The following is a 20,206-nucleotide window of genomic DNA, read 5'->3' as shown; positions in this document are numbered from 1 at the left end:
AGATAATCCTTAATAATAATAATCCTTAATAATCCTTAACCTAAATAACAATAACGTAACAAAGGTCAAGAAGGAGATCAATTCACTGAAAATATCCCAACACCGGGGGGAATTAGACAGGGTGACAGTCTAAGTACCTTTTTGTTTGATATCCTCATGGATAAAATTATAAACAAAGTAACATGTCTCAAGCTCGGATACAGAATGGGCAACAAAAGAGTTGGTATGGTGTGCTACGCCGATGATGCAGCAGTCATCGCCGAATCAGAAAACGACCTACAGAGAGAACTCTTCCAGTTTTTCTTGATAAGCCGCCAACTCAATATGAACATTTCTATCAGCAAAACCAAATGTATGACAATCGCGAAGGATCCGCTCAGATGTAAGCTGGTGGTGGAGGACAATCCCATAGAACAAGTGATGCAATTCAGAAATCTGGGCACAGACATATCAAGTACCCCCGACCCAGTTAAAGACCCAAGAAGCCAGATTAACAAAGCATCCGCACTATCAGGATACCTGCGAGATATAGTCTGGTCCAACCCGTACATGCGCAAAGATAGCAAAATTAGAATCTACAAGACTTTTATCAGACCCATCATGACGTACGGCACGGAAGTCCAAGAGGACACCAACAAGAAGAAACAAATGCTAAGGGTGGCTGAGATGAAAACACTAATAGTGGGGAAAACAAGAAGAGACGGAGTAAGAAACACAGATGTCAAAGAGCAAGCAGTGCGGGATACAAGACATTGTAAGATGAGGAAGACAACGTAAGAGGCAGTGGTACAACAATGTAAGATGGATGAACGAGAACAGACTTCCGAGAATATTCCTAGAAAACAACCCGCCCGGCTCAAGGCCTCCCGGGAGACCACCTAAAAGGTGGAAAGATAATTGGCAATCCATCTCTCAGGAAAAGATGCAGAGGCAGCTTCAGAATTAACAGATCGACAGATCTCCAAGAAGTAGAAGAAGAAGAAGATTAAATGCCGCTCATGTGATGATTTTTTAAAAGAAATTTTCATTGTCTACTTGCGACAGCTTCTGTTATTGGGGTAGGTGAAGACTTTTGTCTTTTGTAACGTAATTGATCCACTTTTAATTATGATAGTGTAAATGATACTGACGATGATTGTCAGCGTAGACTGACAATATAATAGTAATAAGCAGATATAAGATAGAAAATTAGATTAAAGACAAATAAATATACTTTTGATTTGATGACAATAGTCAATTTTCATCATTCTCTGTTTTTATTTTTAAAAATGGAAACAAGTACGATTTAGGGGCCGCTGCGAACGTTCATGAAATCTTCTAAAATTGCCTAGAAACAAGTGATAATATGAAAATTAATTTTTGGTAATCTTGCTTCGTCTTAGGGATATTGGTACTTAGAATTCAACATTTTTTTTTGCTTCAAATTACTACCTACTAAATCAATTACGTTATTGATGATAAATTTTGTAGTAGAACAAATAATCAATGTTAGAAAGGATGATGGAAAAAAATTCAATTGGGTATATTTTCGGGCCATTTTTATTATCAATTATTTTTTCGCTTTATTGTGTTAACCTAACATTCTGATCTCAATATCAATCAGTAGCTTCCAGCTAACTATGTCAAGGAAGATGTAGTTTGTGAATTGAGACAAATTTGACTATAGTTTGGTCACCACTTTTCATATTCAGTTCTCTATGGAAATATTTTGAATGTATCACGCATCCACGATGCTCTTTTGCAACTTGTGCTGGACTATTTCAATGATTTGTAGACTACTTTAACTCGCACAGCGCTATCGTTGAATACTTAGCATCGGGTGTGAATGAAGTAAGTTTTATATTTATATTTCTAAGTATATGTTTTTCCATTTGTCAATCAAATGACTTCAAGCTAATTGCTTCCATTGGATTTCTGCTGTAGCAAAAAAAATTCTGCTGAATTATTTTATGTTTATTCATTTCCTCAATATTTGCTCTTGAATTTTGTAAATGCTTTTACCAATAGTTCTTGGATGGCTGCTAATTTTCTATATACGGTATGTTATTATATCATTTCCTACCATTATTTTCAGAAAGGTATTTTATAATTTGATAATATTCAATATCGGATATTTATAGTTTGATAACAACAATAAATGAAATTTTTATTATCATTACAATGTTTCGTAATAAATAAATACCTTCTCGTTATAAAAATAAACGAATTATTGCTAATTATTTGTCTTTTACTTATTTTTATAGTGTCACAAATCCGATTCTTCTATTTTTCTATCTATAATAATGTCACACTAACGAGAAATGATGAAGAAAAATTAAGAATAAGGGAAAAAATATTATCTTAGTATTTCATTTGCAAGATTAGCAAGTGGGAAAAATCTGGGAATGAATTGTCTGTAAAAAGCTAAAAAAATAAACATATTACTAATTATATTGTAACAATATTAATGCGAACATCAACACCCAGTATTATCTGTATACGTAAAAACCATATTCTGTATTGCACAATATTACTCGATTTAACAAAAAAATAATAAATTGTTTCAATTATAATTTGAAGCTTAACAAGCTCAATTAATTAAGATAAATTTCATTGAAATACATTGTCATGTGAATAAAATTATCAGATAATTTTTCTAATATCAACTGCAAATTAAAATTTGCTGTAAAAATTGTTTGTCACATGTTGTTTGTTAGTGTGATAATTTAAAAAAAGATTAAATGTCACGTTTTGGGTTTCTGTCTGTAATTATGAAAGATAATTATGAGTATGTAGCTGATAGGTTAATAGAATATTGACTACATTAAATTGAATTTGTCATGAGTTGAGGAAATGAAACAGTTTCTAAATGTAACGAAAAATCGAAACAAAGCTTTAGTAATTGAATATAACAATTATATTTACATATTACATAATAAAACAAAATTGATAAAATAGATGGTTTTTGTGAATTATTTGAAAATTATTAAGCTGAAAGACTTTTCATATAAAATTACATAACCTTCCCACCCCTCAGCAGGCGAAATTATAGAAACTCGTAAAATAGGTGTCCATTATTTTCAAATTCTTATCCTAAACACAAAATTGAAACACTCCAACTTCAAGATTGATGGACTAGTACCCCTTTGAGAGCTGAATATTCAAAAACGCAGAAATACTAAGTTACCATTTCTTAATTCTAAACCTTCTCTAAACAACTCCACAGTTACTATCATTTAAACTTTTATATACAGACTTCTATCCCCCTATCCATAATTTTCATGGATAATTGCCAAAAATCTGCATGATTGTTATTGTTTTTCAACCACTAAATTATCAAAAAATTGGAGAATACTAGCTATAAAATTAACGATCGAAAATGCTTTACTCCTATTCTGACCTTTCATCGTTAAAACTTCAAATATGTTTAGTTACAATTTTTTCATGTCAAGCCCACACACAAAGTTTGAAAATACAATCTTCAAAATCGACCCCTTCAGGTACGGAGTAAGCAAAAATATTTTCTTAAGTAAAGATTAAGTTTAAAAAGGAACCTACTCTCAAAATTTCATAACTTCAGTAGATTCAGCTGTGTAAGTGAGGACATGTTTGGTATATTTGGAAGAAGAGAAATAAATATTAAAAAATATTGAAAAGGAATACACATTTGTTTATCTGAATATCTCAGTAGTAACTGAACTTTTATCCGCTTCATGTTCGAAAGCAGTCGATTACACATCAGCCAGTTCACAACCTTTTCAAATTACGAATAAATGCACCAAAAACACATAATATGTAATGCACACACACAATTTCCCTTGAGACGAGCCCGTCCCTCTGGGCATCCACCCCCGGATAAATCTACAAGTGGGTGCGAAGAAGAACATTCCAACCACCCCCTGTCATTTCGACAGGTCCTCATCCTCTTTCACGTCGCAGTTTCATGTGTAGAATCCTTCCTCTCCCCTGAGGTCTATGGGAGATTCTGGGATGTCTTATCTTTTTGTTAAGAGATTAGCCTGTCGGCTATACACTCTTGGCTTCTTGTTCTGGACGTCTTAATGTGTGTGTGTGTTTTCTCTACATTTGCTTGTGAAATGCAGAATTACCGTGTCGGGGAGTGTCCTCTTGTAGTTTACTTCTGTTGGGCAATGAGTGTTGCTATGAGTGTCTGCATGTTCTGCAGCACACTCAGTAGCTCTGGTGTTTCTCTCCTGTCGTTGTCGTTTTCTTCGCAGCTTGTGCGTAAGTGCGTCCTGTTTGCGTGGTGTTCTTAGCTTGGCTGTTTTCCATCTTTTTCGGGTGTTTTGGGCACCCCTTGTAGTTTGCGGGGTGTTCTCCTTCGCAGTTCCTGCAATTCGGTTTTTCCGTCTTGCTGAGCGTGCATTCCGCCGCTCTATGCGCTCCCGCGCATCTCACGCAGTGCACGTCCATGTTGCACGTGCTCTGTCCGTGATGGAATCCCTGACATCTGTAACATTGTACAGGTCCGTCGTGCCTTTTTTGTTCTACCACACTTATTTTTGTGTGGCAGAGGTATCTCAACTTCTTATACGTCGGTTCTATTACTACCATATATACAGGTAGTAGTTTTCGGGTGTTGTCCTCCTTTCTTTGTGTACGGCTTGTCAGTTGCCATACTTTTTTGGGTCTTAATCCATTTTCCCTCAGTTCTTTCCGTACCTCCGACACTGGGGTATTAACAGCCAGTCCTTTTATGACGAGCTTCCTCTCCTTTTCCTCATTGAATAGGTAGATATACCACTCAATCTCCTTATACTCGCTCAGGAGCATCTTCATTTTGTTGAAATCTTCTTTCGTCGCCGTCGTTATTTTGCCCGTGTGTATTCCCATTTTACACTGGGCATCGATTTTTCTTTGCACTAGCTGTTTGCGTAGTGCTGTCCACATGAGTGGTGATTTTAGAATTATCGGAGGTAATATGTAATGTGGCACTAAAATCTCTTTTTATTACTGATCTGGTTGGTTGTGTCGCATCGGTTGGTTGTGTCGCATCGGCAACTAATAACCGGCTCCGGGACATAAAGTATGATTTTTGTGCCTTGATACATGAACGATTAATCGAACAAATTTACATGGATTGCTTGCAAACCCTCTCAACTTCATTGCCAACTAGTTATTGCTCTTCAGTCAATCTTCACTAATTCGCAAGTCATTAAAAAAACTCCTTATATTGTTGAACGTACACGATTGAAAAACTAGTGGCAGTAGTGATAATTTCCGAAATTCACTGATGTCTGGTGTTTTCTGTAACCTTGCAAACATTGGAAAGTAACACAAAGTAAAATATATTTTTTCTATCAATCAAACCAAGCTTTTTCATGTAAGAGGATGAAAAAGGTCGATAAAAAGTTCTAATAAGTAGGATGACAACTGAATACATAAGACCAAGAGCAAGACCTAGACTAAATAAGCGCAATCAAGATTAAGACTGAAGGTATTCGAGTAACAACAAGGCCAAAACCAACATCTTGTTGACATTTACTTCTCAAGAGGCTAAAGACTATGAAAAAAGAGAGAAAGAAAGAAGTCCTGACGTTAAGAAGCACTAAAATGACTCCCAATATAACTGTTATCTATCTATCCTTTTTCGCTGGTTACTGAAGCATTTATTTTAAAGCGTTTCGCTTGAATACAAATCTGTCCGAGCTCCTCTAACTACATTGAGGCCTTGGACGTAATCCGAGTAGCGTCTAATGATAAAGCTCCAAAGAAGCTTTAATACACAAAAATATGCTACAATAACCTACAAAAATCCAAGGGAGCCATTTTTAATATCAAAGCCCATCAAAACCTAGAAATCCCAGATATAAATAGAAGTCTTCTTATCACTTGGTTATCGTCTTCAGAGACCGAAGGTAAACTGTCAGACAGTGTAATTGTGAGTGTTGGTGTAAACAGTATTTTCAGAATGAATATCGCCATCGGTTACAGAAATTCCAACTTAAGTAGGGAACTTGATAATGATGTGCATACACCTCTAAAAAAGTTGTTTGCAGAATATGTGTAAGCAGCAGTCTGTATTTAGTACTCTATATTTTGACTGTCAATAAAATATAGTTCCTTTTATCAAATTCTTAGAATATAAACTAATCAGGTGTGGAATGTGCAAGTAAAATTCATATTATCTATGGCTTCGAATCCCGGAAATATCCTTCAAAAACCCTCAGCCTTTTAGACATGTGAAAAAAATACTCGAACTTTGTTATAAATACTAACCTCACACGTGTTTTTTTTCACCATTGTTACCACGTGTTTCTAACAATATATCCACACCATTTAACGAAAGGTATAGTTTATAATAGTACTGCAATACATTCTACTGTCACCAAGTTTGATCCAACGATTATGGACACAAAGTATTGCTTAGTTTTTCAGGTCTGTGTAGCAAAATCATTCACAAGGTCAAATCAAATGAACTTCACTATGTGCTCGACATAGAGCGCGCCCATGCTTTATATTGAATTTGTTTAGATGGAGTGGAGTCTGAACAATATTTAGTCTTTGAAAATTTAAAAATATAGTTTTCTAGTTATATGATTAATTTTGTATTTAAGAGCTTGGAGTTGAAACTAATATAAACATAAAACGGTTTAAATATGTTTCCAATAACTATAAACCAAGAAATTATTTTCAAAAATATAATGGAGATTTAGAGGTATTAGTTGTTGATTTATTTACTTAGGAAAATAATTTATCAAATTTATAAAACAAATCAAAAATCATAATTAGAATATCCAGCAATATCTCAAATGCTTACATATGAATGAATTTAAATCTAAAAAATACCTATAATAAAAATAAGCATCCGCGTTTTCGATACGTAGATACTAATATAATATTTTCCCAGGCAACTGAAAAAACGATTACCCATGGAATTACTATCGCTACAAAACAGAAGCCTATTTGCTCATAGAATCACGGCATTTATATTTAGCTATACTATAAAATTTACAGTTTCGCGAAACAATATTTTTTTCTTTCTTATTTTCATGCATGGATTCAACATATTTTGTTCTCTAAACATGGAATCTGATATACAACACACGTAGATTTCTAATATAATATCTATTTAATTAACAAACAATATTGTTAAATTATCAATTATCATAACGAAATAAAAAAATATTACGGTCTAAGTTTTATAGTCAAGATCCTAGAATATAGTCACAAAATAAATAAATATTGGTCAATTATTTTATATGTTGAGAAAATTTAAGTTATTTTGTGGTTTTTTCCTGTAAATCGTTTCTATTGAAGTTTCTTGTCGAATTGACCAAAAAAAAATCAGCAAGCATTGCCGCCGACCATTTCCCACCGTAGCGTTTTTCGATCTGCATTATATCCTGATGAAACCTTTAACCATGTTCATCTGATACGGCTTCAAGATTTTTAGGAAAGAAATATAGGAGAGAGTCTAAAAATTGCATCTTGAGTGATATATTGGATCCTAAAGCTTCATAAACAGAAAGAAAGCTCCCGAATGATTTGTTGGTTGTTCTCAGCTTTTGTATTCCGAAGAAAATTATGAAAAGTTTCCGTAGAAGCTCTCTTTTTGCTTTACTCAACTTCGAATCAAAAGTTTCGTCTTTTTTTAGTTCACGTATCTGCGGACCTACAAAAATTCCTTCCTTCAATTTTGCGTCACTGATTCGAGGAAATTTTGTTTTTAGATATTGAAAAAAAAATGCATCATCATTATTCGTAGCTTTTACAAAGTTTTTCGTGAATCCCAACTTTATATAAAGAGGTGGCAAAAAATTTTCTCACTTGGCACCAAAGATATCTGAGATTTTTGGAGCATCAATAAAAAGTATCCATTCACTAGAATCTTCTGGAAAACTCATTTTTAAGGAAATCCATCAGTGTAATTACAATTACAAATCATCTTCATTGGAAAAGTAACTCGTAAAATGTTCTTCCTTCGTAGAAAAATACTTTTATCCAATATTCACTGTCTTAATCTTGATCGAAGTAATTGCGCCTTTGCGATTTTGAATGTCACAAGTCACAAGATTTTTTGAGTCACCACCTCTGATTTCTTATTTCGCTTATTGATAGAAAATCCAAAATATAGATTATAAGCTGTTTTAAAGAGATATTTCAACTTTTACAGGTTTGTGGCATTTTATAACCTAAAATTACATAAAATTCATTCTAAAATAATTTTAAAACATCTATTTTATACTTATTGGCTCTGGTAAAAAAAAATACATAAACTACATATAAACCAATATAGAGAACACGAACAATTATAAGATATATAAGTTTTCACTCAACTGTTGTAAATTTACAGCGGATACTACGCATACGCGTATTTACTACCATAAAAATCATCTTCGGCACTTCCCTAACTTTCTAAAACTTATTTTGTAAGTATATACACTTTTAATAGTCTAAAACACGTAAAATGTTTATTTGTCTTCAGTCCAAACGAAACCACATGAAAAGTACTTCAGAAAACACAAATTTATTTAAGAATATTACACAAGATTATACAAATAATTCTGCACCGATGCCGATGGTGACTTTTCATCGATCTTCTATCCACTAAATAATGTTTTGTGTCTATAATCGTTGAGTCTATTCAGCATCTTCTATTTTGTAATATCAGTTGCTAGAGCTTGTCGAAGTACACCTATAATTTTCTTACCTTATTTTTTTTGCAGCATTTTTTTTCAGTTTTTAAAATGACTGGTCTAATAATCATTAGATGATGTTTTTTCACAACTCTCTTCGGTTCTTTTTGTATAGTTCAGTGAATAAATGTTGTTTCTATTTTAAATTTAATAGCGTTATTTCTAAAACCACTAGAAAAACTCCATTTAACAAAATAAGAGGGATTAAGTGTCGAACAGTAGGTTAGTTTTAGTTTAAACACCAAAAGTTTGCGAAAATAAACTATTATATACTATATTTTGCATAGTATGTAGTTATATTGACAAATATTGTATACCTGTTAAATGAGGAAAAGGATGAGAGAAGTCCAAAAATGTTTTTTGCTTCTTTATTCAAGTTCATAATAAATAACAGAATGATAACTAACTCGAACACTGCTCATCTCTTGTTGTTGTGTCTAACAAAATATCACTAATCGTTTCCCGAAATGCAGAAAGTGTACAATTTGATTCACACCCATTTATTTCAACTTGTCCTATACTGTTTCCATTTTTATAAAACACCTTAACAATATGATCATCATCTTCAGCGTGAAGCTCGATATAAAGGCTGCTAGCTGGAGGAGGAGGATATGCAGGACTGAAAGTTCCTATCGTGATCAAATATGTGGCTATATTTGTATCGTGCCCACTGTAGATTCGAAATTTTTGTGATGACGATGAATCGTTGGCCATATTGTCAAAATAGTCCAATATCTCATTGAAGAATGGTCCAGTCACTAAAAATTATATAAGTATATAAGACCACAGACCTTGATAGGATTCAATATTTCATAGAATTAATTAAATTATAGGGAGAGCAGTATAAAAAGAGGAGATGTACTATCCGAAAAGAAAAAAACAGCATTGATTCATTACTCTCTCTCTCTCTCTCTCTCTCTCTCTCTCTCTCTCTTACTCTATTAGATCTTATTCTTTTGCCAAATTCACCACTCGAAACTTGTGCGCGTGAGAAGTCCCGTCCTTCTAAGCATTCACCCCCAGATATTTCCGCGGATGGATGCGAAGAAGTGCCCCCTGTCATTTCGACAGGTCATTATCCTCATTCACGTCACAGTTTCGCGCGTAGACTCTCTCCTCCCTGAGATTCTGGGAAGTCTAATCTTTTTATTTAGAGTTATCTTGCAGGATACACACTCTTATCTTCTTAATCTGGACTTCTCAATATATATGTGTGTGTGTCTTTTTTCCGCCTCGGGTAAATCCTTTCCAATTTTTTTCGGCAAAAAAATATCCATTACGAGTGGTCCTTTTGCCTTTTTTACAACTGTCCTCGATGTATAACTCGGCACTTGCTTATGAAGTGCGAAATTACCGTGTCGGGGAGTGACCTCTTGTAGGCTGTCTCGGTAATCTTAGGATATTTTGTGTTTTTAGAATTTTTTTTACTAACCTAACTTAACCTATTGATCCTGTTGTCCTCGATTTTACTTTACATGTCGGGCGATGAGTATGGCTATGAATATCTGCAGCACATTCAGTAGCTTGGACGTTCCTTCCCCCGTTGGGCCTGGCGTTTCCTTAGCAGGTAGTTCGTAACTATCTTCTGCTAAGTAGTATTCGTGACTATTTGTTTCTGTTTTCTTTGTGTTTTTCGGGCTTCTCCTGTAGTTCGCTTGGTGCTCTCCTTCGTAGTTTTCACATTCTGTTTTCTCTGTCCTGCTAGGTGCAGTTCGCCACCCAGTGCACGTCAATGTTGCACGTGATTTGCCGATGGTGAAAACCTTGGCATCTGTAACATTGTACAGGTCCGTTGTGCCTTTTCTATTAAATCACACTTATATTTGTGTGGCAAAGGTTTTAAGCTTCTTGTATGATTGAGAGTAGAGGACTGGTGTTCTTTATATCTTTATTAGCTATTCAGCCCACTTGAACTAGCTCTTATATTTACGTGATATTTACAGGATACGATAAATGAGTGTTAATTTCTACTAGAAGTATACAGTATGTAGATTGTTTCCATCTTTTGCATAATAAATTTACAAAATTTCATTTCATGGTCATATCACCTGAGAATAATTTTACTTCTAGCGATACTTTGTAAAGATGATATTTCTTCTAAATAATGTGACATGTTACAGTATTGCGGTTTTGCGAATAGATCTAAAATGACATTCTTAAAAATTTTATATAACGTTTAAGAATATTTTATCATCAGTTACGATCTTTGGTCTTATAGCTTTAGGGTAATTCTTAGTTCATCCTATTCATACGAAAAATTTCATCGATCTCCAAACTGATGTTTTGGTAATTTAGTTGTGATTTTCATATCTTTCATTTTTTGGTTAACATGGTTGTTCAAAATAATATTATTACTAACCCAATATATTTACGCCATTCTCTTTAAATTGCTCTACTAAGACAAGTTGCCATAGGCAGGCAACACCACTCTTTATTATTTGAACCAAAAATTTTAGAACTATTGCATTATTTATGTGATAGAAAATATTTTTCATTAATCTTAATTTTAGTAAAATCTCTAATTTTGGAACTATTGAATGTAGAACTTCAGCAGTTGCATGGATTTGATTGGTTGAGAAAATGGAGAAACTGGAAATATACACAAAGAGAAATAATAAAAAAACCCAAATAGTGAACGATTTTGTAGTGTACTCGACTATTCCTTTTAAATACATTGATTTATAATCACCTTGTATTATAACAGTAATTCCAAATTAACTTTAGTATGGATTAATTTTTTAACGACGTCCCTCAAGAGTCCAATTGTTTTTTAGGTTGTTAAAATATGTGGACAAGCTTACTTCAATGCTTGAAGCATTCTTGACTTTGTAGCTGATAGCTGATGTTATGTTTATTTAAGCTAATGAACTGATACTGTATTATGTCAGATTTATAACAAAAATTGAGAAAATATTCTTTTCTTATTTCGCGTTTTGTGGGTATTTGTCTTGTATTTGTATTGCAGCTGAAAATCCCGCCAATCATATGGCATAGTTTATTAGCAAAAAATCAAAAAATCTAAAACCTACCGAAATATATATATATATATATATATATATATATATATATATATATATATATATATATATATATATATATATATATATTGAAAAGAAACAGCTTTAGGTTAGTTACCCCAAACATTATCTATAGTTTAAAATTTGCAATAAAAGATAGGATATCAAACATTGTGAACATTAAGGTGGTCAAAGCTGCTCACAAACCACCATATACGAATGAGGACAGCTTGTACTACATTTCTCGAATGAAAAGAAGACGTGAACGAGACACCCCAATGCAAGTCAAATTACGATTTATGGAGCGGAGCAAGACATGTTGTCCCCCCCCCCATCAAAAAAAAGCATAAATATTTGCATATTATCACCAAAGATGATTATGTGAATTGAGTTTCTGCAAAGTTAAGTTATGGTTCTCCTCCGACGTGGTGCCACAATAAATTGGATACTATCTTTGCTCAATCCTAGGACTCAGCTTAAAACTAACACCTATCTAAATTGGTATCCAAAATTTTTTTATTGTTTAAAATTGTTTAAAAGCACAATTTCGTTAATTATTGGCTTAGGCTGGTAACATTAGACTTCTATCTAAAAGCGAATTCAGGGATATAATGAAATTGCACACAACTACAATATGAGTTCCTCTTCGAGATGTTGAATTTAGTCAAAAACGTTTCTTACCTTCTGAATAGTCCTCGTATGTGGATACTAATTTTTTATACTTACTCAAGCTCTTCATTTCCGTGGTATGTGTTAATAATTTATAATACAATCCAGCCACGGTTCTGATAGGTTCTGGATAAACTTGATCTGTCCAACTTGGTAAGGTATATCCAACCAAATCTTCCGAATATAACGTATCCCAAATTTTATAAACAGCAGGTAAATCTGTTATATTATCACCAGTGTAATTCGTTAAGTAACTATATAAGTCTGAATTTTGTAAATTGATCAAATTATATTCATCGCTGTTCAACTGTTCGTTTAGTAGCGTATTGTAAGCTGCACAATCGCTTGGATATGAGTACATGAAAACACGCACGTCTGCTGGATGAACAGGTATAGCTTGCCAGTCTATATTTCTTCGCCATATTTGTAATTGTTTTGCGGGAAAAATTCCATAAATGAAAGTTTGGATTGACATATGACTTGTATCAACATCTGTTGTTTGCGCATATAAGTCTGATTTATTGTACTTTGTTGGTAAAAATTCTCCATATCTTTTCCTGGTATATTGACCCAAGGTATATTGTTGACGTTTTCCTTCCTATAATTACCAAAAAAAAATTCTATTAAGATTTTCTGACCGTATAGGATCATAAGCAGTAGGCTTAATTGAATCATTTGCTGTTAAATTGTAAAAAATGAGCTCGATCATTCATCATAGCTCATTTATTTCTCGGAATAATGACTTTGAAATTATATGAAAGCTGAATTCAGTGATGGCGAAAAATGATATGTGAAAATTTGATAATAATATTGAATTGAAACGATACAAAAATTAAGCCTTCACTGTCTCCCCGAAGAATCACCCCTTCGAAGAATCGAGCTGAGTATGAACTATGCTACATCAGTTCTGTCAAGTAAAAATAACCCCTTTAATCAGAACATTAACACAAATCGCTTTGAACACCTATTTGAAAAAAAAAACAAACAACTATTTCGCTTTATGAGAGAATTCGCCAATATACGAACATCTTAATACTTGAATCACCAGACTTATTTCCAATTATCATAGAACGATAGAACAGCCATGATTACAGACTCCATGATCTCAATACATAACATTTAACATATTTTTCCCAAATACCCTATAGGTATCCTGATTAAAACTCAATTACACCTTATCCACCAATCCAAGGCAAACGAATCAACGTGCCAAAGAAGTAGAAGATAACAACGAAGCAACAATTGTGCGCAAAGTAATAGCAAACGACTATAAAAATATTATCAAAACAAAAGTTCAGTACAACTGGCAAAGTGAGTAGAACAGATCGTAGTGATATTGAAATATCTAAAACCATCCGTTCAACCATGGAAAAATAGTTTTAAAAATTGTATGGACCAAATAATAATCGATCATTCAAGGCTAGGGCACACTCTGTCAGATGTACAAAAACGAAAGACTGACTAAAAACTTCTCAAACAACATAATTTCATTACTTACAAATTGTAATACCGCAAATTCAATCAAATATGTAAGATAATCAATTTTATCACAAATTGTGAATTGACATGACGCTAATAATCTTTAAGGTTAATGCGACAATAAATCCATTAAAAAAATCAAGTAATGAATTAGGTTCATGGAATTCTATACAATATTTAATAAAAATATAGAACTTAAACCATTTAGGGTTCTGTTTTATCAAAACCCTGTTGTCAAATACTTGTGTAAATTTCAATTTGAACTCAATCATTACCTACTGCAAAATTTTCTGCCATTCATTCATAGAAGCAACATTATGCAAATACAATGTTATTCGTGTATTTTGTAGAATAAAAGGAGGAGTATAAGTCGTCCACACTATTGACTTTCTACTTGATGCTTACCGTGAATATTCACCAGAACATGGAAAATTATATGCAGCTGCAAGCCATCCCAAAACGCCCATCCTAAAGCCAAATACATGAAAAAGCCACGACTTTGACACCAGAAGAACCGACTACATTTTTTACATTTAGATGAGCACCAGATAATCCATTTCATATGACCAAAGTAAAAACATTTTTAAATAATTCATTAATGTTTTGCACAAGTAGCATAATAATGGAGCCTGTCACACAAAAGTATTGACTTCTTTACGGGTTATCCATTTCGTCGATCATGACCAAAAATTGGTGTGAGCTGGGTTGATAACACCAAATCTGTGAGAAACTATAAGGATTGACATCGAACACAGTTGACTAAGGTTATATAAATGACAACACATATACTTGGTGTGAGGAAGGAAAATTGTAGAAGCAATTAAATAGAATAGTTGTGCCGTACAAAGTGTTACTTCAAGTACAACTATCAGGAAGTACTTCTATAATATGGAGGGTGAAGAAAATCCACTTGTAACTTTCAATAACTATAATGATATTACTTTCAATTTCTATCATCACATTGACACAATATAATATAAGTTTAGTATTCTATTCCCGACTAATTAACTATTCGGGAATATATTATTTGTTTGTTTGTTAGTTATTTTTGAATTCTTATACATAAATCGTCAACTACGAAGTGGATCAAGAAAATTCATGCGTCTAAAATTTTTTTGACATTTCGATGCTGAAAGGGACAACATTTTTTGACATGTTGAAAATTATATATATATATATATATATATATATATATATATATATATATATATATATATATATATATATATATATATATATTAATCGGGTTAAAACGTTCTTCGCCGTCTTCCGATTCCCAGTTTCCATTTTTCTCGATCTTCCCAAAGATCTTCTTCCAATCCTCTCTCTCGAATATCCTTCTCGATACCTTCTATCCAACTTAATCTTGGTCTTCCTCTCTTTCTTCTTCCTTGTGGTGCCCAATTTAAAATTTGTTTGGGTATGCCGTCTTCAGGCGTTCTTTGGACATGTCCGTACCATCTTAACTGATTCACCCTAATGTCTTCCGTAATCGTGGGTTACACCTTCATGATCTCCCTGATTCTGTCGTTTCTTATTTTTTCCAGTCTTGATATTCCTGCCGCGCATCTCCAATAATCCATTTCTATGGCTTCAAGCATTTTGACTGTTTTTTCTTTTAGAGGCCAGACTTCGCTACTATATGTTGTTATACTTTTTATTATGCTATTGTATATTCGATGTTTTTTTTCCTTGGATATTTGTTTGTCCCACAATACACTATTTAGTTGTCTTATTGCTTGTCTTTCTTGGTTATTTCTTTGTGCTATTGCTTCATCTAATCTTCCATCATTAGTGATGATCATGCCTAGGTATTTGTATTTTGTACAATGACTTATTTTTTGTTGTGTTTCTTCAAGTATTAAATTTTGTTGTTCTCCTCCAATACACATATATTCCGTTTTACTAAAATTTACTTCTAGACCCCATTTCCTGTATTCCTCTACTAGCTTTCTTGTCATATATTCTAAGTCTTCGTAGTCCTGTGCCAAGATTATTTGGTCATCTGCAAACCACAGGGTATATAGTGTGGAATCGATTAGTGGAATGCCCATGTTCTTACATTTCCCTTTTCCAGTGTGCTAGTGCGTGTTCCAGGTATATCTTGAAGAGTGTGGGCGACAGACAGCATCCTTGTTTTAACCCCTTATTGATGGAGAATCCTTTTGTGACCTTGTTTCCTATTTTTACTTGTGATTTACTGTTTTCAGCTTTTGTACTGCTTTTATTAGGGCCTCATTTATATTTGTTCTTTCCAAGGCATCCCATAGTTTTGTTTGCGGTACGCTGTCATATGCTTTCTTAAGGTCAACATACAAAAGGTGTAGTTCTTGATTTTTGGTGGTTTTCTTATCAATTATTTGCGAAATCGTAAATAAATGATCAATAGTCGACCTCCCCGCTCCGAAGCCTGCCTGTTCTTCTGACTCCATGTTGCAATATTCCTGTTCGATTTTATTTTTTATGATTTTTCCATAAATTCTGGATATTGTACATAGCACTGTAAGTCCCCGGTAGTTGTCGCAATTTTCTCTGTCCCCTTTTTTATATACGGTAGTCATATAAGATGTTTTCCACTCTTGGGGTAGCGCTTCACCATTTATACACTTCTGGAAAAGCATTTGCAGATGAGAAAAAAGTTTTTCAGTGCCATTTTTAATTAATTCTGGTGCTATTTGACCCGGGCCTGGAGATTTCCGATTCTTTAGTGACTGACAAACGTCTTTTACTTCTTTAATTGTAATTCTAAGCGGAGATGTGATGATGTTTATACTGTCCTGTTTTTGATTTTTGAACTCTGGTCTTGTTTCTGTAAACAATTTAGAGAAGTACTCATCCCATTTTTCTAATGTTATTGGCGATATAAGATTATTTGATCTATCTTCTCGAAAATATTTCAAGGTTTTCCAACTTTCTGTGTTTCTGCTGCCTCCTAGGTAGTTGTTTATTTGAGTGCAGCTCTTTTCCCATGTCTCGTTTTTCTTTTTTGTTATAGCTTTTTTTACTTTTGTCTGCGCTTCTTTGAAATTTCTTTTATCATTATCATTTTTCGTGTATAGAAACTTGGAGAACTTTACTTTCTTATCGTTTATGAAAATTAATGATTGACAAAAATACTCCTTCCATTCACTTCACTCGACACTTGTACATACTCAATTTTTGAAGTTATAATTTCGAAAATAGCTGATTTATTAACAGAAATCTATCTTTTTGTTTAGGTTGATCAATTAAATATTCTGTAACTAAAGACCAGATTCAGACCCATTGTTTTCAATGATATTATTATTGCTTTCTGAATGAATTTTCAAAAATTTCTACTAATTTTAATGATATCATAATAAAAAGAAATATGATTTCAGCATTTTAAAATTAATAAGAGGAGTTTTATGCAAAAAGTGTAGAGGGATAAAAAAATGCTTAAATAAAACGTAATGGGAACACTTTTCTTTCTCCAGGTCACCTATTATAATATATATAACATATTTTCACACTATACTAACTTTTGTGAAGTATTTTCTCAACTGACACAAAAAATATCGAAACAAATAGTCAAAATAGTTGTTGAGTTGAGTTTAATATCCGTATTGTTCGAAAGTTTCTATAATCTATCGATTTCAGTTCTGTAAAATTTTTTGGAATATGTTGAATTATTAGAACTTATTGATTAATTAATAAGAACGTACATCAAACCTGATCACTTACGTTTATTAATTGTCCGTTATCAAGTCCTCCCCAATAAAATGCCTGGTTATATGTATCTGTTTTATAGAATGATTTTGGGGTAGATTTTCCATTACTTATTACCTGAAATAATAATTCCAGACAATTACAATTTGAATTCTGTACAGAATTGTTAGTTATTCGATCCCTTCATTTCAATTTATCTAATTAATAATAATTTTAGCATAAATTCTATTTCAATAATATCAAAAATGGATAGTATTGAAAATTATCCAAACCCGGTTATCCATTGTTGTATAGAATCATTGAAAGGTATAATATTATGATCATAATAAATTATTCTTCATGTTTTCATTTTGCAATATCAATAATGATATCTATTTCAATATTTTCAATGTTTATAATCTAATTTAGATATTTTTCATGTCCCAATTAATTTCAACCAAAATATTCCAATTGTATCAATTCAACACTCTACTAAATACGTGCTCTATTCTCTCTATTTAAAATCAGTCCTCATAATTTATTTCCTATTTTTGTTGTGTTCCTTTGATTCTACGAACCCATTCCGTTTTAATACTCAAGCTCTATATAATTATACAATATTCATACAATATATACAATTTTCACAATAATTTATGCAAATTTCCTGATCCTTATCAAATATATTGCTGTCAATCGCTTACGTATAAACAATTTAATATTTAAATTTAATACCTACCTGAACTACTGCTATTATCTCGGTGTCAACATAAATAACATTCAGATATATAAAAAAAGCAGCTGTATGAAAAATATGCATTTTCATGCATCACTTCCATCAACTTTGTATTTTTGTTAATTTATATTACGAATTATTTGGAGCTCAAATTTTTATCATTTCCTAATCTAAACTAAATGATGCATTGTTAATTGAAACACATGTCGACGTGTTACCAAATAAACTGGGCGATTAAGTTCGTTGAGAACTTGTCAAATAATTCATAAAGTCAACGTTTACTAATATATCCACATTTCCAAAATAATGGAAATCTACACTGCACCGAACTTGATAGTGGAAGCTATTTCATGAGAATTAAATCTTGCCTATTCTAAAAACATACTCTCTAGATTTTGACTATCAAAAAAACAGAAATATATCATAAAGGCAAGAAAATGACTTTTACGGGAAATAGTGGACTGGTTTCTAACTCAATTACATTAACTCTAGATGATGGACCAAAATATAGAATATCGAAGGGAAAGGATGAATGACCCATCTTAATTTCCTAGGTTGTGTAACTAACTTCCAAAAACTACGACATGCTTGATTTTTTTGCAGCTCACGACATTTCTGATAAAGAGTGTTGAAAAGTTTTATTTACCCGAAACTACACTACCAGTTTTAGTTTGTGCGTGATACACACCAATACGATACAATCGATTTTGTTCTTTATATTCTTAAAACATATATAGATGAGTATTTAGTAATGATAAAACATAAGTTTTTGATTTATCGATGATTAATCGCTTTCATATTACGGTGCACAATCCTTTATAATAATTTCAACAAATAATCACCGTCTGTTTGGTTCCATCCGTTTTTCAGGATATTCTGATTTGTTCTGAAACAACTCAATTAGGTTGATATCGGACGACCGTGTCCGTCAAATCATTACTTTCAGTACATTCTTCGTTTCCAATTCTCTTAAATAATCTTTCAACATCTTAGAGGAATGCTTGTGATCGTTATCATATTGGAAATTTTTCTGACGATCAGACTCGAGCCACAACGTACTAGAGTTTCCTTCAATATTTTCTATAATTTTTCTTCAGAATCCCTCCAATTTTTACTAGGTCTCTAGGCACCTGTCCTCCAAAACCAAAACATTTCCAAACCAACATCGAGCCTCTGCAGTGTTTTACAGTTGGAATCACACATGGATCTGACATCCGTTCTTCCTTCGAGCTGCGTACAAACACTCTCCTCTTAGACCCAAAAACCTCAATCTTTTCGACTTATCACTTTATGAAACCATTCCTCACTGTTATTGCGTCCAAGTTTTATTATTTCAAGCCCATTTAATCCCTATCAATTTTATTTTGACGCGTTAAAAGGGGTTTTCATTTCCACTTTTCATTTCCACCCTTCCAAAAGGGCCATCTTCTTTCAATATCCTTTTCACTGTAGAAGTCAGATACCTAGATTCATTTATCTGAGCTGCTGTCTTTGGGTACATGAGTCGTATATTACGTTTACTGATCAATATAACCCGTTTTTCTTCAGCGGTTGTGGTTTTTCTATCGCCGAAGCTCCGGATTGATGCATATTTTTTTACGTTGTTATCCACGATACGTTGAGGCATTTTTCATTCGGCTGTAATGGTACAATTATTACTGTCAAGACATGCGATTAAAGCACTAGTTTCAACCGTTAGCTCCTTGGTTTAGCCCATTTTATAATTTACAAGTCTGAATTTGCGAGAACGGAAACAATTCTTGTACGAACTTGACAAGATGTCTTGCTACAAATAGTATAAATCACAGCATGTTCTTGTGTCTCACAGGGCTAACAGGGACTAAACTACAATCATAAATACAGAAAGAGTAATTACCATTTGAATAATAATAAACAAATTTCCCGATATTCAAAACTAACTTTTAACTTGTCGCACTCACCAACAAAATTTGAACATGTTTTCGTATAAATAAACAAATAAAGAACAATATCTTTTTTAATTC

At 32.9% G+C, this 20,206-nt stretch overlaps 2 protein-coding genes across 2 annotated transcripts; one reads left to right on the top strand and one right to left on the bottom strand.

Annotated features, from left to right (window-relative positions):
- Positions 1–204: 204 nt before the first annotated feature.
- LOC130452580 (uncharacterized) lies at positions 205–777 on the top strand. Its single transcript, XM_056791955.1, has one exon. It carries the CDS (start codon positions 205–207, stop codon positions 775–777), a length of 573 nt encoding a protein of 190 aa, XP_056647933.1.
- An 8,216-nt stretch (positions 778–8,993) lies between these two features.
- On the bottom strand, positions 8,994–18,582 carry LOC130448421 (testicular acid phosphatase homolog). The gene is made up of 4 exons (XM_056785798.1): positions 18,207–18,582; positions 17,507–17,608; positions 12,383–12,923; positions 8,994–9,397 (listed from the first exon to the last, which is right to left on the bottom strand). Exons 1-4 carry the CDS (start codon positions 18,291–18,293, stop codon positions 9,042–9,044), a joined length of 1,086 nt encoding a protein of 361 aa, XP_056641776.1. The 5' UTR covers positions 18,294–18,582; the 3' UTR covers positions 8,994–9,041.
- Positions 18,583–20,206: the final 1,624 nt, after the last annotated feature.

Source organism: Diorhabda sublineata, chromosome 1 (genome assembly GCF_026230105.1).
Source record: "Diorhabda sublineata isolate icDioSubl1.1 chromosome 1, icDioSubl1.1, whole genome shotgun sequence".
NCBI classification, from domain to species: domain Eukaryota; kingdom Metazoa; phylum Arthropoda; class Insecta; order Coleoptera; family Chrysomelidae; genus Diorhabda; species Diorhabda sublineata.
Note: the sequence above shows the minus strand (reverse complement) of the source record. Positions and strands in the feature narration are given on the sequence as shown.

Excerpts from the sequence above, each read along its gene's own strand:
- LOC130452580 (XM_056791955.1), top strand. The coding sequence starts at position 205 with ATGGGCAACAAAAGAGTTGGTATGGTGTGCTACGCCGATGATGCAGCA.
- LOC130448421 (XM_056785798.1), bottom strand. The coding sequence starts at position 18,293 with ATGAAAATGCATATTTTTCATACAGCTGCTTTTTTTATATATCTGAAT. Across the intron at positions 17,609-18,206 it reads AGATAATAGCAGTAGTTCAG|GTAATAAGTAATGGAAAATC; the intron begins GTAGGTATTAAA and ends TTATTATTTCAG. Across the intron at positions 9,398-12,382 it reads CACGGAAATGAAGAGCTTGA|TGACTGGACCATTCTTCAAT; the intron begins GTAAGTATAAAA and ends TATAATTTTTAG.